The sequence below is a fragment of the Tursiops truncatus genome, chromosome 9 (genome assembly GCF_011762595.2).
Source record: "Tursiops truncatus isolate mTurTru1 chromosome 9, mTurTru1.mat.Y, whole genome shotgun sequence".
In the NCBI taxonomy this organism is placed as follows: domain Eukaryota; kingdom Metazoa; phylum Chordata; class Mammalia; order Artiodactyla; family Delphinidae; genus Tursiops; species Tursiops truncatus.
Window position 1 is genome coordinate 91,556,445 of NC_047042.1, and position 19,273 is coordinate 91,575,717.

Here is a 19,273-nt window from a genome sequence, read left to right on the forward strand (position 1 = left end):
CTTGGGGGGGAAACTGCAGTAAATAAGTCTGTTTAATTTTGTTTATTCTGGGTTCAAATAAGTTTTCAATAAGTGAAAACACGGGGCGTTAATATCATAGTCGGCTACTGAGAGAAGTGAGGCTTTTGAGCACCACGCCTTTGGAGGCAGATGCATGGGGAACTCCATTACCAAGTACTTCTAGCAGAGACCAAGCTCCACATTGGATGGACCACAGATCCAACCCAATACGGCAGCTCAAATCTTCTCAGTCCTCAAAGCCCCATAAAAGTGGTGGACATTTGCTCATTTGTCCAGAGAACTAAGCTGATGGTGACCCACTGAGTGGATAGAAGAGAACTGGCAGCTCCAAACAGGAGAGCCTGAAGCTGGCTGTGTGTGTCACCCAAGAGTAAGAGCAAATCATATCTCTGCACATGGGGACTCAGCTAAAGAAAAGTCAGACTAGACTTCCCTGGTGGCGCAGTGGTTAAGAACCCGTCTGCCAATGCAGGAGACATGGGTTCAAGCCCTGGTCTGGGAAGATCCCACATGCTGTGGAGCAGCTAAGCCCATGCACCACAACTACTGAGCCTGCACTCTAGAGCCCGCGAGCCACAACTACTGAGCCCACGCGCCACAACTACTGAAGCCCGAGCGCCTAGAGCCTGTGCTCCAGAACAAGAGAAGCCACCGCAATGAGAAGCCCGCGCGCAGCATAGAAGACCCAACGCAGCCAGAAAAAAAGAATTAGCTTCAGCATTTTTAATGACCTTTAAATCGCACATAATAAAATCTTGATTGACCAGACTATTTTAAAAAAAAAAAGAAAGAAAAGTCAGAAAAATCAGACCTACAGGGAAGGCTGGTATCCCTCCCAGTCACTGCTGATCCAGCTCAATGCCTAAGTTTTCACTTTCATCCAGATGTTTCCTGTCAGGAAGACACAGTCAATAATGTACGAATCTTAAAGACGGAGACAGATGTGGTTATTATTCCCTCTAGGCCTTTCCTGCCTTGGAGAAGACATATTGCTCGGGGATGACTACAATTTTTAAAAATTTAAGTTGATCTGGCCAGCTTATGAGTAAATGCCTAGCCATGACCATTTCAGAGCAAAAGTCTTTGCAGAATTACAGTCATCATCACAGTTTAGTTTGGCCTTTAAATTTTCACTGTAAACGCTTCAGACAATCACGCACGAGGGCTTCTGTCACAGAACATGGTCTTCCTGCAATGTTGGAGCAAGCAGCTTTCTCTGGGCTGCATCTGCCTCCAGAAGCCTATTTTTAATATTTGCTTTTATTTCTTAATCCTTCCAGACAATAAAAATGAAAGTCATTATAACCAAGTATGGCTGTGGTAATAAATACTTCAGAGTCCAAAAATACATTGTCCCTGCCTGACCAGTTGCCCAGTTTCCAGAACGTCTAGGTATTTATCTAGCAGCAAGAGACCATTATCCTGCAGCACAGTTGTATTCCACTGACACCTAGTCTCCTAATTAAAACTGGTATAATGATGGACTGTTTAAATTCTGGTTAAACATGTTCCTTTTCCATTTGCATTCAAAAGAAAACATACTCTTCATCATGGGCACCCCATCCTGGGTTATAATTTGGTTTTCCTTTGCCAGCATCATAATGTCACTCTGACTTGCCGCTGGTTAAATCTAAAAGAGCATCTAAACGTGCCTCCCAGCTTGCCTGTTGCTTGGCAACACCAGTGGCCACCACCTCATCAGGGTGAGTTTTCATTGGTTACAACTCTTGACAGGAGCCACTGACTTATTAGAAATGACACTTGATTATTCACCTAGACGGCTAGAGCTGATACTTACCAGCGGGAGATTTTGCATAAAATAAGTCATGGATATTTTTAATATCTGGGTGGCAGAAGGAGGCTACAAGTTTCGTTAACTGGTATTAATTTTACATTTATTAGTCACCAGTTTAGAGCACTCTAACATGTTACTTTTCTATTTTCTAATCCAACAATATGTTTACACACCATCTCCCATCTCCATTAGCTGACTCTTATTTATTCAGAAAATCCCCCCTCTGATGAGTTCCTAAACAGCATTATAAACAGGTCTAAGAATGCCAAACAGAATGAAACATTAAATTCATAAAATTCAACCAATATTTATCAGCTCCTGTCTTTAAGGGGTTTATAATGTAGAAGGTGCAGAAACTCCTGCATTATTACCAGGACAGTGACAGAGCGCACATCTTCTCTTGAGCATCAGAAACCACTTTAGGGGGCAGGGCGGGGAGCAGCATTGGAACTGAGCCCTGAAGATCTTGCTGAGTTTTGACGGAGGGAGAAGGTGCGTTGCAGGTGGAATAAGCGGCAGGAACAAAGGCATCTAGACAGAAAGTACAGGGTGTGTTCAGGGACTAGAGCAGTACAAATTGGCTGGAACACGGCGTACGTGGAAGGGATTAGTGAGGAGAAACTGGAAGAAGACGTAGAGGCATGGAGTCGGCTGTTCTGTGTCAGGGGAAGGCTTGGTACAAACTTCACTGTAGAGTGAGGAGCTATTAAATCCTTGAAAGCGGCGGGGAGTAAGGAAGAGGGCTTCCACTTCAGCTGTTTAGCCTCCAAGATGCCAGACGTCCCCTGGACCCTGGGGCGGAGCAGGGAAACCGCAAGTGGTCCCTCTGGAGTCTCTGCTCTGCCGTGGCTCCCAGGCGGGTGGCTCCCAGGGGCCGTGTTTGATCTCAGAGTGGCAGCCTCTGCTCGGGCTCTTCTCTGAATCTCTCTTCGTGTATGGACAGGTGCGGCACCCAGCCTACACACCATCCATGTGGGGGGGTGGAAGGGGGGGTGGGCATCTCAGTTTAGAAGTCTGAGTTGACACAGGAGAGACACTCTCCCTGCTCAGGAAACGTGTCTCCCCCCAGCACTCAGGCTGACTCCATTCCGCAAACTTCCAGGAGCTCCAGAGGCTTAACTGTGCGTGTTTGCTTGCTTTTCAAGTTCATGGCATCAGAGCTGCATTGAGCAAAATTATAACCTAGAAGTTAATTAACCGAGGAGCAAAAGGAATGTGGATGCTGATTTTGGAGAAAAAAGCAACAAGCCAGGAGTCAGTGGATCTGGAGTCTCACTTTTATTAAATTATGTAAGCATAAATATAATCAGATTCTGCCTTTTAGATCTTTATGTAATTCTGAAGTCAGTGCGTCAAACAGATGCCAAAAGGCCTTCTCAGGGATGGCATTGCTGGAGGCTTTACTGCCCCCGACTAGGAAGCTGCCTGCTCTTTCCATGGTCCCCAAGCAACTGTCTCAGCTGCTGCTTAGTGACCTCGGAATCCTAGCGTGTCCATGGAAAGGGACTCTGCAGCTCATTGCAAATAGCCCCTCAGTTGGGAGTGAGTGAGGACTCAAGTTCAGAGAGATTCAAACGACTCATCCAAAGTAAGAGGTAGAACCAGCATGGGTCTCAGGTCTTTCATTCAGGACCAGCTCCCAGCAAACTGCACTGCATTCATGCTGCAATGGAAAGAGCACCTCACTCTGTTAACGTTTCTTACACACCTTCTATGTCAAGGCCCTCAAGGAATATTCAGTCATCCTGTTCTACAGAATCAACTGAATGTGTTGCACTGTGCTCATTTCTAACAGAGCAAATACCAAAAACTTCAATAATACATGACAACAAACAACAGTTGCCAGAAGAGGGTGTCATTGAAAGTGTATTAGTTATCTCTTGCTGTGTAACGGATTACCCCAAAACTTAGCTTAAAACAACAACCCTTTATTAGCTCATTGCTTCTGTGGGTCAGGAATCTGTGCATGGCTTAGCTGGGTGCCTCTGCATCAAGGTCAAGTAGTCAAGCTGTTGGCCTGGGCAGTGATCTCATCTGAAGTCTTAACTGGGAGGAGATCTGTTTCTAAGCTTACTCACATGGTTATTGGCAGGATTCAGTTCTTAGCGGGCTTTGGAGGGTAGGATAAGAAGCTTGTTCTATGTCCTAAGAGCAGACAGCTTTTTCTATGTTCTAAGAAGCTTGTTCTATGTCCTAAGAGCAGGCAGCTTCCTAGTTGGGGGCAGTAAAGGCTCCAGCATGCGATCCCTAAGTCAGTGGGAATCTCCAAAGAATTTTAACAAAACATTGCTCAGATGACAAGTATTTTCAGAAGACCAATCTAGTGACTGAGTACAGGATGGATTAGAAAGTGAAAAGACAGGAGGCACTTTCAAAAATTGTTTTCTTAGTACACCTATGTGCCAGGCACTACACAAGTTACTCAGACTATAAAGATGCTTAAGATATGGTCCTTGTTCTCAAGAATCCCATAGATGATCTCATAGATGATGCCTCATAGATGATAGCTATGTTCCAGGTCACAGGCAGCAAAGCCTGAATGAGAGTGGTCCCTAGGGAGAAAAAGATGCAGGGACAGATGTAAGAGAGGAAGTGATGTTAACATGGTGAGGCAAGACAGGTGGATCCAATAGGACACCGTCCGCGTGGAAGAAGAGAAGAGAGAATGATGCCAGGCACCCCAACCAGTCTGGGAGCATGGGACTCTTCCAGAGGACAGCCGCCAGGCTCGGAACACTCACTGCCTTCTAAAACTTGCACACATTTTGTTTCTAATCTTGGACACAACTCTTCAACAGAGGTATTATTATTCCCATTTTGCAGATGAATAAATAGACTTATTGAGGTTAAGCTATTTGCCCATCACACAACTAGACAGTGCCAAGGAGAGGAAACCTAATTATTGGCTTTGAGTGTTTTCTCTCCCCAGGCCAAGTGTATTTTACAACTTCAGAGTCTTAGCCTCGAGAAGACCTCTCTACCTCCTGGAATTAACTCTATTGTCCTCTGTCTACACCTTGATTCACACTTCCTCAGACTCAGTCCGTAAAGATTCCATTTTTTTTTTTTAACTAAGCAATTATACAGTAAACTCCAGGTGAGCAAGGACTTCCTTCCTTGGGGAATTTCCTTCCCAGGCTGCGGATGTTGCTTTTCCCTTGATGGTTACTGCTAGTTACCAAAAATCTGACCATCCGTACACTCAGCATCATCTAGAAAAGAGATAACCAGGGGGCTTCCCTGGTGGTGCAGTGGTTGAGAGTCTGCCTGCCAAGGCAGGGGACACGGGTTCGAGCCCTGGTCTGGGAAGATCCCACGTGCCGCGGAGCAACTAGGCCTGTGAGCCACAACTACTGAGCCCGCGAGCCACAACTACTGAGCCTGCGCGTCTGCAGCCTGTGCTCCACAACAAGAGAGGCCGCGACAGTCAGAGGCCCGCGCATCGCGATTAAGAGAGGCCCCCGCTCGCAGCAACTAGAGAAAGCCCTCACACAGAAACAAAGACCCAATACAACCAAAAATAAATAAATTAAAAAAAAAAAAAAAGAAAAAGATAACCAATGTGAGAGGTGAGAGATGCAAAATGGGAAACTTTATCCCCAGGCTTGGCTGCTGGACTATAATCCTTCCCCCAAATCATTCTTTTTAATCATTAATTTAAAAATTAATAACATTAATATTTTTTCTGATTATGAATATAACATATGTGCATTAGGAAAAAAATGTGGAAAAAACAAAAATAGAACTCACTCATTATCCTACAAAGAAGATGAAACAGAGCAACCAAATGAGAGTCTTTTGTTAAGATCTGTGTGATGATAGCATTGTGCATTCATCTGTGCATGTGTGTTTGCACAAGCCACCTATGCCTGCTTGTCTGCAAATCTAGGGGAATAACTGTGGGGTTTGTGGATTGTATAAAGATGATTGCAAGCCCATCAGACAGAGCTTTTGTTTGTATGCAACTCGTGTAAGAGTAAATATTCCATAACTGCTTGGGTATAAGGCAAGGAAGCAAACCTGAAGTGATGGTATTGTCCAACATACAGATCATGCTCCAGTGTCTTACAATATTTTCTCTGCATCGCTTTTTAAAACATTTTTCATAGTACATGCCCCATCTCATATCACATTAACCTAAATAAAAATGTCATTATCCATTCAGCTCAACAGACAGCAGGCAGAGTGTGGTAGAAATTATAATCACGCCAGCCGACGACAAAGCATGCTAATCACAGCACACAGAAGAACTGATGGTGGGCAGCTGGTCCAGCCTCCACTTTGCACTGTCCAGGCATACGATTGGATTCAATATGGAGAGACCCCTCTTTACCTCTTAATACACAGGGCATGCTTCTGAAGAGCTGCGTGTAAATCAAATTTTATGTTGCATCCCAGTTTTGTTGCATGAAAGAAGCTTCAAGTTTGATATCTAAAGAGACTTCCTTTCAAACAGTATTCTTCGTTTGACCATGTTACTATCCCTCTGAAATAAATCTAAAAGACATTTTGGTATATGAGATTGCATTAAGGTAGAGTTCACTTGTACCGCTAATTTTATTAAAATAATGGAAGGAATGTAGTCAGTGAGCTAGTCGTAGAAATGTGACTTAGATAGTACTAACTTCTCCAGCATTAAGTTAGTCAGAGATTTACTGAGAGTAAAAGCCTAGAGGCTACTAGAAGTGACCCGTTTGCCCACACTTTTGTACTGATGGATTATTAAATTGATGGCTTGTGAGAATTTAGAAAAGAATGCAGCAGTCATAAGCGTCCGCTCAGAATTACCAAGATAGTAATTCAGGAGAGTCATCCTCATTTTTTCCTCTTCTTTCTTTTTGAGCTGACTTCAGGATAGGTAGATGAGGTAAATTATACTTCTGTTCTGGCAAATTACTTGACAAGTCCTCCGCCACCGACATTGATAAGATGCTGCCTGGTGGGTCATGCACAGCTGACCAGAGAGCTGGAAACAGTGATACTGACCAATTCCGTGGCTGCCTAAAGTCTAGTGGAGGGCCACAGCTCTGTGTCCGATCCTGTGTACATAGCAACAAACTAAAGGCTTAGAAGGCACACTGACCAAATTTCAAATGGAACAAAGAAGGAATAGCCAGGGACACAGGAGATGACATTTGAATGTGTGAGCACACCCTTGGTCCACCCACACCGAGTACAATCACCCCAGTGCTCTAAGCCCTTATGGCTTGATGAGCAGAAAGTTCTTTTTCCCCAGATTTCCTCTCCAGATACTCCCTCTAAGAGTCCCGGCAACAAAATACAAGGGGAGGGTCTCAGACGCTCTGCCATCCCTCCACTGGGTGTGTAGGTGTGTTCTGCTTTGCACATCTGCTCCTTGACCAGCTGCCCATAGGTGCCACCCAGGCTACTGTCCCCGCCCCGGGCCATGGAGCCCTGAACTCAGACTAGTTCACTCAGTCTCACTCAACAGGGGCGCCCTTCTGCTTCTCAGGACCAACTCCCACAGCCAGCAGTGGGGTCCCTGGGGACACAGTACTTTCCTTACATCCCAGAGCACATGGGGCTGGCTTGGAGGGGGCCATAGGAAGGAGGGGTCCAACGAGACCCTGTGATCCTCCAGCCTCAGGCAGCAGCAGCCCAGGCTGGCCCCCCTGCTGGGCCTCTCCAATCACCTGACTGTCTCAGGGCAGGTAAGAGATGGCCCTGCTCAGAACAGATGGTGGGACAACTTTCTACAGCAATACGTGTTAGGTCAGCGTAAAGCCTTTCCAACGAATGGACCCTCAAGGGTCAAAAAATCAACTGCACGTGATGATGACTCATGGAAAGAAACCTTGTGGTTTTCATTGACCTGAATGCCAATATATGTCTGTGTTATGTGTCTTCTCAAAAAGTCAACATGTACCCCTGGCTTTGCAACTGACTTGCAGGGAAGGGATCCAGTTACAATTTACGGGATTGCACCTGAAATGCTGTTTCCATTTTTACTATATACCAAGTGCTGTTCTTAGTGCTGGGGATACAAAAATGAACAAACAGACAAAAGTCTCTCCTGATCTCAGGAACTGATATTTTGGTATCAAAAAAGTAAACTCTAAGCGTAAGTAACATTTCAAAGTATGTTTTCCATAAGAAATGCTCAGGACAATGTATCACAGCATGTTGCTCTAGCTACAATGTTTGCCCATAATGTACACTGGTTAAAAGGATTCCGCAGCCATAAAGAGAAACGAAATTGAGTTATTTGTAGTGAGGTGGATGGACCTAGAGTCTGTCAGACAGAGTGGAGTAAGTCAGAAAGAGTAAAACAAATACCATATGCTAACATGTATATATGGAATCTAAAAAAAAACAAAAAACTGGTTCTGATGAACCTAGGGGCAGGATAGGAATAAAGATGCAGACGTAGAGAATGGACTTGAGGACACGGGGAGAAGGAAGGGTAAGCTGGGACGAAGTGAGAGAGTGGCATAGACTTATATATACACTACCAAAATAGATAGCTAGTGGGAAGCAGCCGCATAGCACAGGGAGATCAGCTCCGTGCTTTGTGACCACCTAGAGGGGTGGGATAGGGAGGGTGGGAGGGAGACGCAAGAGGGAGGGGATATGGGGACATATGTATACGTACAGCTGACTCACTTTGTTATACAGCAGAAACTAACACAACATTGTAAAGCAATTATACCTCAATAAAGATGTTTAAAATAAATAAATAAATAAATAGATGTTAAAAAAAAAAAAGATTCCCCTCGTCGTTTCCGACTTGGCTTTTCAAACATACAGGAGAGAATAAAAGGTCACGTGCGTGCCCATCAGGCTCCACAAAGAATTCCACCCACTCAAGCCGGACTTTCGGGGTCAATGTAGTGGGTAGCCAAAATGAGACCGAAATTTGTTGAAGGTGCATCACAGCTACGTGAACGTTCATAATACCATTCTTTCTTTCTGTGTGAATGTTAGGTGTTTTCCATAATAAAGACATTTTAGTATTAAAAAAAGAAATTCAGTAGTTGTCCTGCATGGGCACTGAAGGCTTTTAAAGTCCAGGGTTCCCTATATTTGAAGGTTTGAACAGCTTAAGCAGAAGTGAATAACCGTCCATCCACATGCTGTACAAATGACTTTCGTACTGAACAAGAAGTTGAAATGGACGACCTTAGGTTCCTTTCAATACTGAGATTCTATATGCTAGTGGAGGATCTGAAGTATAATTGGAACCAAGCAAACAGGGATTTGGGCTAATTCCAGAGTTGGTACATATGGATTGTGGCCTATTTACTCTCTAATACTAACCAAATGTCACGAAACTGAGTACTGAGTCTCATTTCTAAGCATTTAATGATCATTTTCATAATTATTTCACAGTATTTACTCTAAATCCTTCCTTCTTTTTGCTTTCAAAAAAAAAACAGATTGCTTCAACTAAAATAGACGTTTACAGCGATCGTATTTTATAATATTTGTGAGTATTAGATCTTCCTCTTGAATCTTAGGTGCGTGAAAGCTACATTCGAAACGATGACCATTTTTCCGGGAAGCACCGCATATAACCTCTTCATCTGCAGCTAATTTAGGTGTGCTCCCTGCATGGTGTCCTAATTACACCTCTGTTATCTGCTATCAGATGATACCTCTGATCAGACAAGCCTGCGACCTGCTCCTGGCCCACTTAAAGCACTACGCAGAATCCAGGGACGCTTTCGACATCCAGAGGTAAGGGCGCCGCGTGGCTACATTACAGATGAGAAATCACGCGTTTGAATTGCTGCTTCTTGTAACTGTACGTAATTGCCAGACAATTACCTTGGGACCAGCAAACTATGGAAATGCTAGAAGCTCCTAAAAGTATGGGTGGACTGAGAAGAAGAAATGAAACCCACGGAAAATGTGAAGCAAACGCAGACGAAGCCCAGGGGGTTGTGGCTTGTGGAGGGAACCCTGAGTGGGCAGTGTTTTGTGGGTGGACTTGCCCTCCGACCTCTATAGACCCAGGAGTGGGCAAGATATGTCTGGGCAGAAAGGACAGGGTCCTGGGGGGCGGGGGGTTGGGGGGGAGGAGTCCATGCATTTTGAATTCAAGAAAAACGGTGGCACGCCTCAGGCTAGAAGCCAGGACTTAGTGGTGGGCCCTCAGTTTAAACGACTGACTGTCTGGCTTTTTGCCTAATTGTCCTGTGCTAAATTATGGTTTATACCAGATGAAGAGTCACACAGCAGATTAGCCAGAAGCCAACTCGCTCTTATTATCATTGTTAATAAAATAATAACATAATCATCACCAGCATTTACATTCTACCGTATTGTCTACAAAACTCTCTCCTCTACATTCTCTCTGGTCATGAGATGGTGAGTTGGATAAAGATAAGATGGGCCCAGCAGCCATAAAAACAAAGTAAACAACTCTTAAAACCTTTACATCGTCAACAGTTAGGATCAGAAGAAATCACATTCAGTAGTCGAATTCTTGTTTTTGCTGTCACAGGGAAATGTGTCATCGATTATAGAAACGTTTTCAGTAAAAACAGTCAGAATAAAAGACGTCACCCGGAGGAAATGTCGTGTAGTCCTTGACGATAAGTGATTGGTTATAGGATTTATGAAGAAAAGGAACTAAGCACGCGCCTACCTCAAGCCAGAAAAACAGACCTTTTCATTATAAAAGGATATGAACACCCCGTGTGAGCCTTTTACAAGCAACCTGCTACCCCTATGACATAGCAAAAAAGAATTATTCTAGCTTAAAAGGGCCATTTGGGGGGCAGGTTTCCTAGAGCCTAAGAGGTTAATTTTTCTGAAGCTACTGCCAGACCCTTTTCCTTGTGTTTGTTTCTAAAGTGCGATGTGTGTTTCCTATAATAATATACGCATGTTCACGAAGCTGGTACCAAAGTTTGTCTTGTATTTATTTGAGCCTAAAAGGGCCCCGGTTTTTTGTTTGTTGCTCTTACGAAAACTGTAAAATCACTAGGAAGAAGAGGGAGACAGAGCTAATAGAACTAGAAAACCAGGCTGTGAATTTCATCAATCACAATTTGCTGTACATCCATCAGTCGTTAGGCCCTGGCCTTGGATCGCCTCTGCAAGGCCTCTGTAAAGCACATAGGCTTCGGGTCAAGTGTTTTCCCTCCTTCCTGGGGAGGAAAATGTAAAGTGTACGTCTTGGTTTTGACTGAGTCCGGTTTGCAGCTACCGGAAGGCTGAAAGTTGAATACCTGAGGCTCTCCTCCCCTCCCCCAACTTTGTCTAGATGGGCTGTTATGTGTTTATGTTTCCCCCTCAAATTCTGCTCTCATGCCCCCAGGATCTAATCCTGGGGGCTGCTCTCCCACCACCTCGCTTCGGATCTGCCAGAAGCTCCCCTTTCAAACAGGTAGACGATGGAGTCGTGCCCCTCCAGGAGTGCGTAGGATGGGGAGGCCCGTGGCTGAGTCCTTTCCAAACGCAAACTGTTCTCTCTCCCACAGGTGCTACTGCTGCTACACCACAGATGTGGTTGCCAGCGTCGCCTTTGGCGCCCAGGTGAACTCCCAGAAGGCTCCCGGGCACCCCTTTGTGAAGCACTGCCGGCGCTTCTTCGCAACCTCCATCCCCAAACCGATCCTGGTTTTAATCTGTAAGTGCAGCTCCTGTGGAGGGGGGGTAAATTGGGCAAGTTGGGCAGACCCCGTGACACCCCGGTGGCCCCAGGCAGCTTCGGGGCTCAGCCCCTGCCACCTGGAAAGGGTACTCAGGGTGTCTCTGAGAGTCACCCTGCAGAGTCTGCCCTGCAGAGCCCCTGTTTTCCTGGAGCCGCCCAGGCTCCTCTGCACCAGTCTGGCGCCACTTATTACCAACACAGGTAGCCCTGGCCTGGCTCATCACTGCCTTAGCGAGCATGGCCGCCGTGCACCGGGCTGAGTGCTTCGCCTGCATCGCCTCTGTTAGTGCTGGTTTTCACCCCATCAGGAAGGCATTCTCCTCCCCACTTTACAGATGAGAAAACTGAGGCTTAGAAAGGCAGAGCCAAGACTGGAACCCAAACCTTTCATTTTCTAGGGCATGTTTCTCACCCCCAGCAGATTCCTCCTTAGAACCCTTCTCTGTTTGAAGCCAACGCAGAGTGAATTAGAAATCATATGTGATGGGTGACTAGCAGATTACCGAATGCTGTGGAGACCAGTCCATTTATTTTATTTCTGTTTTAGAAGTGAGTTTTTACCCTCTGGCCAATTCCGGTACCTTCTTGCTTCTTATGGAAGCAATGAAGTGTTGTTATTATGGTTATTGATTATTGCCATAATTCCTAACCATTCTGCTGGGCTGGTAAATTCTATTCATTCCTTGGTTAGTTTCATTCCCATTTCTGAGTCAATTTCTGTGGAAGCCCCTGTCGCCTCCCTCTGCTCTGCACTGACATCGTAGGAGTTGTCGCTCTGGGGGTCCAAGCAGCCTCCTCCTTCGCCCCTCACCCTCTGCACTCCAGGGAAATGCCCTCGCCGTCAACCATGGAGCGCCCTGCAGGGAGGTGGGTCCGCCGGTCCATGGCTGCTGCCACTCCAAGCCCTCCCTCCCTGCTGCGTCACTTTGGTTCAGGCTCCCGCTGTTGAAAAGGGGTGGAGCATCCTGAGACCGGTGTGGGTCCATTAGGGTCCTCCCACCCGGCTCCCACACATGCCTGTGCACAGTAGGCCCACCGTGAAGGCTGAGGAGCTGAACTGAGCTGAGCTCCCCAGAGACGGGCTTGGCCCACGGCCCAGGCTACCGTCCAAGAGGGGACAAGTGTCCCTGACCCGGGGAGCCTCGTCATGGAGGCCTGTCATGCCCAGGGCATGGTGGCAAGGGCACAGGCTGCACGTGGTGTGCAGGGACGTGCCCACAGGGGACGAGGCCAGCATCCTTGTCAGCAGCTGCAGCGGCAGCTCTTAGAGACAATTCAGGTGGCAGCTCTGGGGAAAATGATCCAAAGGAAAAACAAAAAATGCAAATGACCAGAAAGTTAAGTAAGTAGATCGGCTTCTACCACTTGCTAAGACTTGAAACATGGCCTGCAATCTGTTCTTTCCTGATGAAGTACAAAGACCTTGGACCCTCATCTCTAGGACCTGGGAAATTAACTTATAAGCATGAGACTTGAGGGGTAGATGGAAGTGGGGATTCAACTGTACAGACGTTTATGAAGGGCTTACTATGGCAAGGAAGGGGAAGGAGTCCCGAGGTAGAATAAGATAGAACCCTGCTCGGAGCAGCGGCAGTTCAGAGGGGAAGAGAGGCCTTCAAAAGACCGATTCAAGGCCAGGGCTCGCTTCCTGGCAACAGGCATCTAATAGCCCTGGTTTATTCTCACCCCCTTTTCAATGCCACTTTTGTTTTTCTCTTTCAAGTATCATTTCCATCCATAATGGTCCCACTGGCCCGGATTTTGCCCAATAAGAACCGAGATGAACTGAATGGCTTTTTTAACAAACTCATTAGGAATGTGATGGCCTTGCGGGACCAGCAAGCAGCAGACGAGGTAACGTATTTTAATAGGACACAGCATCGAAATGGAGTAGAAGCTAAGCTGGCGTCGCTGTCTGTTTTCTCTCCCTCCAGTCCCAACCCCACACACCCACGCCATGCTGTCCTTCGGTGGCCTACCCCTTAGAGCTTGCCGGGGCGGCCGAGGCGGGGCAGTGAGGAGGGGTAAATAAGGAGAGAAAGGTGAAAGCAAGCAGGAAGGGCGGTGGGGAGAAGCCCAGAGCAATCTGTCCACACTCTGACCCAGGCGAGTAGAATTCAAGCTGTCCTCCCCCAAGCCCACGGGCCTCCCTATTTCAAGCATCACTCCCAGCCCAGGTTACGGGCAGCCTCAGAGAGTTTTCTGGGTAAATTCGCCCACGTGTTTTTCATCGGTGTATTCTTTATATTGAAAAACAGCAAGATGGGGCTCTACAGCACCAACAGCATCATCATTAGAGGGGAGTTCAGGCAGCTGTCACCAGCCCCGCGTTCCCTTTCTGCGTGGAGGGCGTTGCTGCAAAATGCGTGGTTGAGGGCTTCGCGTGCTTCACTGAGACCTAGAAATTGCTTTCCTCCTTGAAGACTTGCCCTATGCTTGGCTCACAGTAGGAATCGAGTAAATATTTGTTGACTGAACTTGGCTGAGAATAGAAATAGGAGTTTTCAGTGTTAAGGAAAAGAATTTCAATATTGCATGTGCTCATGCATGTATAATGCTATTCTTTATGGCCCTTACTGCAGTCAAGGAAACCACGTAAAAGGAAGAAACAAGGCTGAAGTGTCTTCCTGAGCTGACTTGTGTCAGATGTAGCTGTGGCGTGTTTTCTCAAAGACTGGGCGGCTCGGGGGGATCACCAAGCGGGGGACGGAGGGCCAGCGCTGCAGCGTTGGCCGAGCGGGAGATCAGGGCTCAGTTAGTGGCTGGGAGCACGGAGCAGCCTCAGGCACAGCCTCGGCCTGCCCGGCTTCACTTTCTGGATCCTGTGCAGCCAACGTGTCCTAGACCAGAAGGTGACGGAAGCTCACAGGTGCAGACGAGCTCACGGCCCTTTGGCCCAAACCACTGAGAACTCAACCTGCCGCCCTTAGAGGTGTGGGAAGAATCAGCTCCCTGGTGTCCCTGGCCCAGCTCTGCCGTCTAAAAGGACAGACCGTTCTCATCCAGGTTCATGCCTCTCCAGGGTGAGGATGGAGCCCGGGGAAGGAGTGGCGAGGGAAGTCCCATTTTCAAACCTTAGTATTGCGGTGAAGGTCCTCCTTCACGCATATGGGGCTTGTCACACACCCCGCCCCCAGCCTGAAACCCACTGGTTGTAGAATCAGGCTGAAAATTCTAACCCCGTTGCACCAAATAGCTTACTGAGAGGTGAGGGGTTATTAAAGGTCCAATTACTGGGATCGCCTCAAGCTTTTCCTTTTATAAACTCGAGAGCTATTTGTTTCAAACAATGAGCTGATCTGAGAAAAACCTCCCAACCACAAATCCAGGACTGCCCGTGTCAAGACAGAGCTATATGGTTACTAAGAAAACTTGCTTTAAACCCATCTAAACTCTGTAGACATTCCATCAAGCAGATGTGTGTTTGCGCAGTGGAAAATGCAGCACAGATGTTAAAAGGTAAATATTTTCCTAAGCTCTGGCCGATGGGTGGATTAGACACCTACATCTATCAGGGTACATATTTCTCTTGGATATAACCATAAACCAGCACTGTTGCAGTCCTAAATGGGCAGTGTTCAAATAGCCTCCGTGATGCAGTGCAAACAAAAGAAACCCATCTACGCTAATGCTCCTCTCCAGTGCACAGGCCCCAGAGAGCAGCCCTTTCCTCTGGCCTCTGGAGCTGGAGGTTAAGACAGATTTCTGTAAGGCTCCATAGCCCTGAAGCAGCCTGGCTGAGCCGGGATGAGAGGAAAGGGTGCCAGCTGCAGCTCTGCCACGGGGAAAACCCAACAGTGTGGATGTGCCTGTGCCCTCCCTCCCATCATGGCCCCCACACGACTCCAGCAAAGCCACAAGCAAGCCTCAGGGACCACAGCTGTACCGCACCCAAGGAGTTTCACACGTGCCGGCCAAGAGAGAGCCCAGGGATGCTCTGGGGTCCCCAGCTAGCATCCAGGAGCCGACAGAGCAGAGGATGCTCACCTCCCACACGTGCCATCGTGCCCTGCCCCGGGACCAGGGGTAGAGTCCCAGTTGTTGACCAGGCAACAGGAAGGCAGCTGGCGGAAAGCCAACCCTTGTGGATGCCATTTGGGAAGCAGAACGAGTAGGGCTAGGGTGGAAGGAGGGTGGAAAGGGCCATTCTCTCAGCCATTCCCACCCAAGCAGACTGGCAGGACACTGAGGCCCTGCCTCCTAAGTCTCAAGGTTCTTGCCACCCACAGGCTTAGCTGGGAGCCCTGCTGGAATCTCAGCAGACACCTCCCAAGGTCACAAAGCTGGGAAGCAGCAGAGCTGCAAACGTCTCATGTCTCCAAGGTTCCTGCTCCAAGTAGCACGCAGTTGCGAGCAGATCCAACACAGCCTTCCTCAAAATGCACGTAGGGCGTTGCATGTTTATCTGTGGAGTTATTTATTGCAGAGCTAACATGTGCTCAGCACAGTACAGGAATGGTGTGCGAGCGGGGTGGGGCAGGATCCTGCCCTGGAGACGCAAGCGACCCCACGTGACATAACAACCACCTTAACAGATGCTAACGTGTGTGACATAGATTATTAATGCAATAGGAATTCAGAAGCCAACCGGTTGAGACAATGATACAACAAGTAAAGTTCTCTGAAATTATCATTTTTTCTGTTGGTGGTTCTAATGTTCTCCCTTATGCTGTTGAGTCCCATAAACTTCAGAAAAGAGTAACGTATTGGTTGTCACTCTTCACATCAAAGAGCTGTTCAAAGATGGGATGTGCCGGGTACACACTTTGTCAACCCTAAAGCCATACGTAAACACTTCCATTGCTACCATTAGGGGTAGTAAAAATATAAAGAATATGCAGATTGCTGATAAGGAAGGTAGGGGGAAATGGTAAGAAACCTCTAACCGCTTAAATGGGGTAGGAGATTACTGAGGATAAAAAGGACCCACAGGAGGAGTCTAGGCTAAGGGACGCAAAATAAGGACTGGAGACTTTGAAGACAGGCTTTAGCAAAGCTAGTTCCCTCCCCCGCCCCCAGGTCCTGTTAACTCCCCGCTGTGAGAAACACCTGGCGCAGAAGTAAGCCCTGGATGGTGGGGAAGTGAACAGCGGAGCACGTGCTTTGATTTAAATCCATATGATGCTTCAGTTGCTTTCTTGCTGGAAAGACCAACCAGCCAACAATACAAACACGGATAAAGTAAAAACAATAAAAGCCCCCCTGGTTTCCCCAGCTCCTCAGCTCACTGTGAACTGTGGGGTATGGATGTTGCTAAACATTTTCTATGCAGGGACAAACATAATTAAAGATATTGTCCATGTTCTGTTCTTACAGAAATGAGATTCTCCTATGCATACTGTCCTGCAACTTGCTCTTTTTACTTACCGAAGTGGCTTAACATCTTCTTGACTCAGCCCAGATAGAGCAGCCTCATCCTCTGTAACGGCAGCATCACAGTCTGCTGCTGGCCGCGCTAGTCTCTGAACCAGTGCCGCAGTGAGGGATGGGCAGCGGGGTTCCAGGTTCTCTCCATCTCAGACAACCCTGCAATGAAAATCCTCGTTCCTCTCGAGCTCTTTAAAAGCTGCATGTGGACTTCCCCGGCAGTCCAGTGGTTAAGATTCCGTGCTTCCACTGCAGGGGGTGTGGGTTCGATCCCTGGTTGGGGAACTAAGATCCCACATGCTGCGCAGCCAAAAAAAAAAAAACGAAGTGGAAATATAGTGTCCTACACATGAAACCTACCTAATGTTATAAACCAATGTCACCTCAATAAAAATAAGAAATTTTTAATAAATAAATAAATAAAAGCTGCGTGTGCACATCTTCTTTTGTGCTCCAAGAAGCCTCTCTTATGTGACTCTAAGGCCAAAATATGCTCTTCCTTCTTTTGTTCCTTAGAGGCGGAGAGATTTCCTCCAAATGGTCCTGGATGCCCGACACTCCACCACCTCCGTGGGTGTGGAGAACTTCGACATGGTCGGGCAAGTCTTCTCTGCCACTGAATGCACAGTGAACCCTTCCCAGCAACACCAGCCCAGACTCCTGTCCAAGCCTTTGACTGTGGACGAGGTGGTGGGCCAGGCCTTCATCTTCCTCATCGCCGGCTACGAGATCATCACCAACACTCTCTCTTTCGCCACCTACCTCCTGGCCACCAACCCTGACTGCCAAAAGAAGCTTCTGAGAGAGGTGGACCATTTCAGCGAGAAACATGTGAGTACAGCTGTCCATGCGATTGTATGCTCATAGAAGTGAAACTTATTTTTGATAACCATCTTGTTAAAATCACATTCTAAGTTTATAAGGATGCCATGGCCCGCCTTCCCAATCTCTCTGGGTTAACGAGTAAAATGGAGTGCTCAGAACAACAGGGAAAAAGAAAAAAAAGAAAAGAAAAATTGTCCCATGCCTTCATGGTCTGGGGTGGTCCATGAAACCAAGCCTGGCTCAGAGAAGCTGCAGAGTCCCGGGCAGTCAGCGTCAACGATCAGGGATGGGGAAGGAGGTCTGGTTTCCCAATGCTCTGTCTGTGGGGTCTTCATGCTCAGGGAGGTGGATGTGAGCCGGGAAATGGAGCCAAGTGGAAGGCAGAAGCAGGCCTAAGGATGGGCCAAGTCAAAGCCGGAATGGAGATGGGGGCAGTGCTGGGGAATAGGTCTGTGATTGGAGTGATGTGAAACAGGGCCAAGTCCAGATTCTAGATATTCCTTCTAGATGGGGCTGCTCTTTGCTGGACTGGAAGCAAACTTCCAAAGGTGCTGAGCTCGGCTACTGTTTCTTCTGCTTATGTGTGTACTGCTTTGACTTATGAGTTGTTAAAGAAAGTCATTTAAAAACTCTGCACTTTCAAAGGAAGACCACCATAATAGAAATCTTTCTAGTACATTCTGATGTAATGACTATTACATTCACAATGTTGGGAGGAGGCCTGTTCCATTATTGGAACCGTCAGAAATTTTTTTCATATATTGAGCTGAAAACTGCTTCCCAGGAAATTCCACTTCTTTATCCCACTGGGGAAAGTAGATGCAAGGTGAGGCTTTCTTTTGGAAACTGCACTACCTGTGTTACTAATTGCCTCAACTTCTGGCTCACCACGAGCTTATGGTCCACGTAAAGTTCTGTGATGTTATGACATCCGCCAAGCCCGGTGTCCCCAGTCCACTGCTTGGACCATTGATCTTCTGAGCATAGGTGCAAGAGTTTCGATTTATCCTGATTATTGGGCAAGTCAGCCAAAATAATTTCGAATCTTGATTCTACCATCTGTCATATTAGCAATTCCTCCGGCTCTGTGTCATCTGAGACTTGCTGAGCATGTCTCCTATTTCATCCAAGTCATTGATTAAAATGTTGAGCAGGACAGGTCTTCCCTGCAGGTTGACATTGATCTATTAATCAATATTCTTTGGGCATGGAGTCTCAACAAGCCATGAATCCATTAACCCTACTACCTACTTCCACCACCCATCTCACCCCATTTCATAGGTAGTTGTGGGGTTTTTTCAGTTGAGGAGGTCAAGGAGGAAGGATCAAAGATGACTGGGGTACATTACTGCAAGAGAGATAAGGGGAGCTGAAGGTATATTCGGATGCAATTAGGGCAGGAAACAAAACCCAACCCCAAATGATTTAAATACACACATAAAAGGAGGGAGGTACTTATTAATACAAATCACTGAGCAGCTAAGGGGTAGATGTGGCTTCAAGCAACTCTTTATCGAGGCTCAAAGATGCACTCAGGTCCCAGTTTCTCCCCACTTCTTGTTTGTGCTTCCTTCATACTGGTCCCACTCTCAGTTGTGCCCTCGTCTTGAAGCCCCAAGCAGCCTGCTAAGAACACCTGGGAC

At 47.0% G+C, this 19,273-nt stretch overlaps 1 protein-coding gene across 2 annotated transcripts in view; it reads left to right on the forward strand.

The window, feature by feature from the left end:
• TBXAS1 (thromboxane A synthase 1) overlaps positions 1-19,273 on the forward strand; it is a 150,480-nt gene that overhangs the window by 81,701 nt on the left and 49,506 nt on the right. For both annotated transcript variants that reach the window (XM_019946603.3, XM_019946536.3), the window contains exons 6-9: positions 9,426-9,514; positions 11,266-11,414; positions 13,162-13,292; positions 17,322-17,636. In XM_019946603.3, coding sequence (XP_019802162.1) covers positions 9,426-9,514; positions 11,266-11,414; positions 13,162-13,292; positions 17,322-17,636 — 684 coding nt within the window. The remainder of the gene's footprint in view (positions 1-9,425; positions 9,515-11,265; positions 11,415-13,161; positions 13,293-17,321; positions 17,637-19,273) is intronic.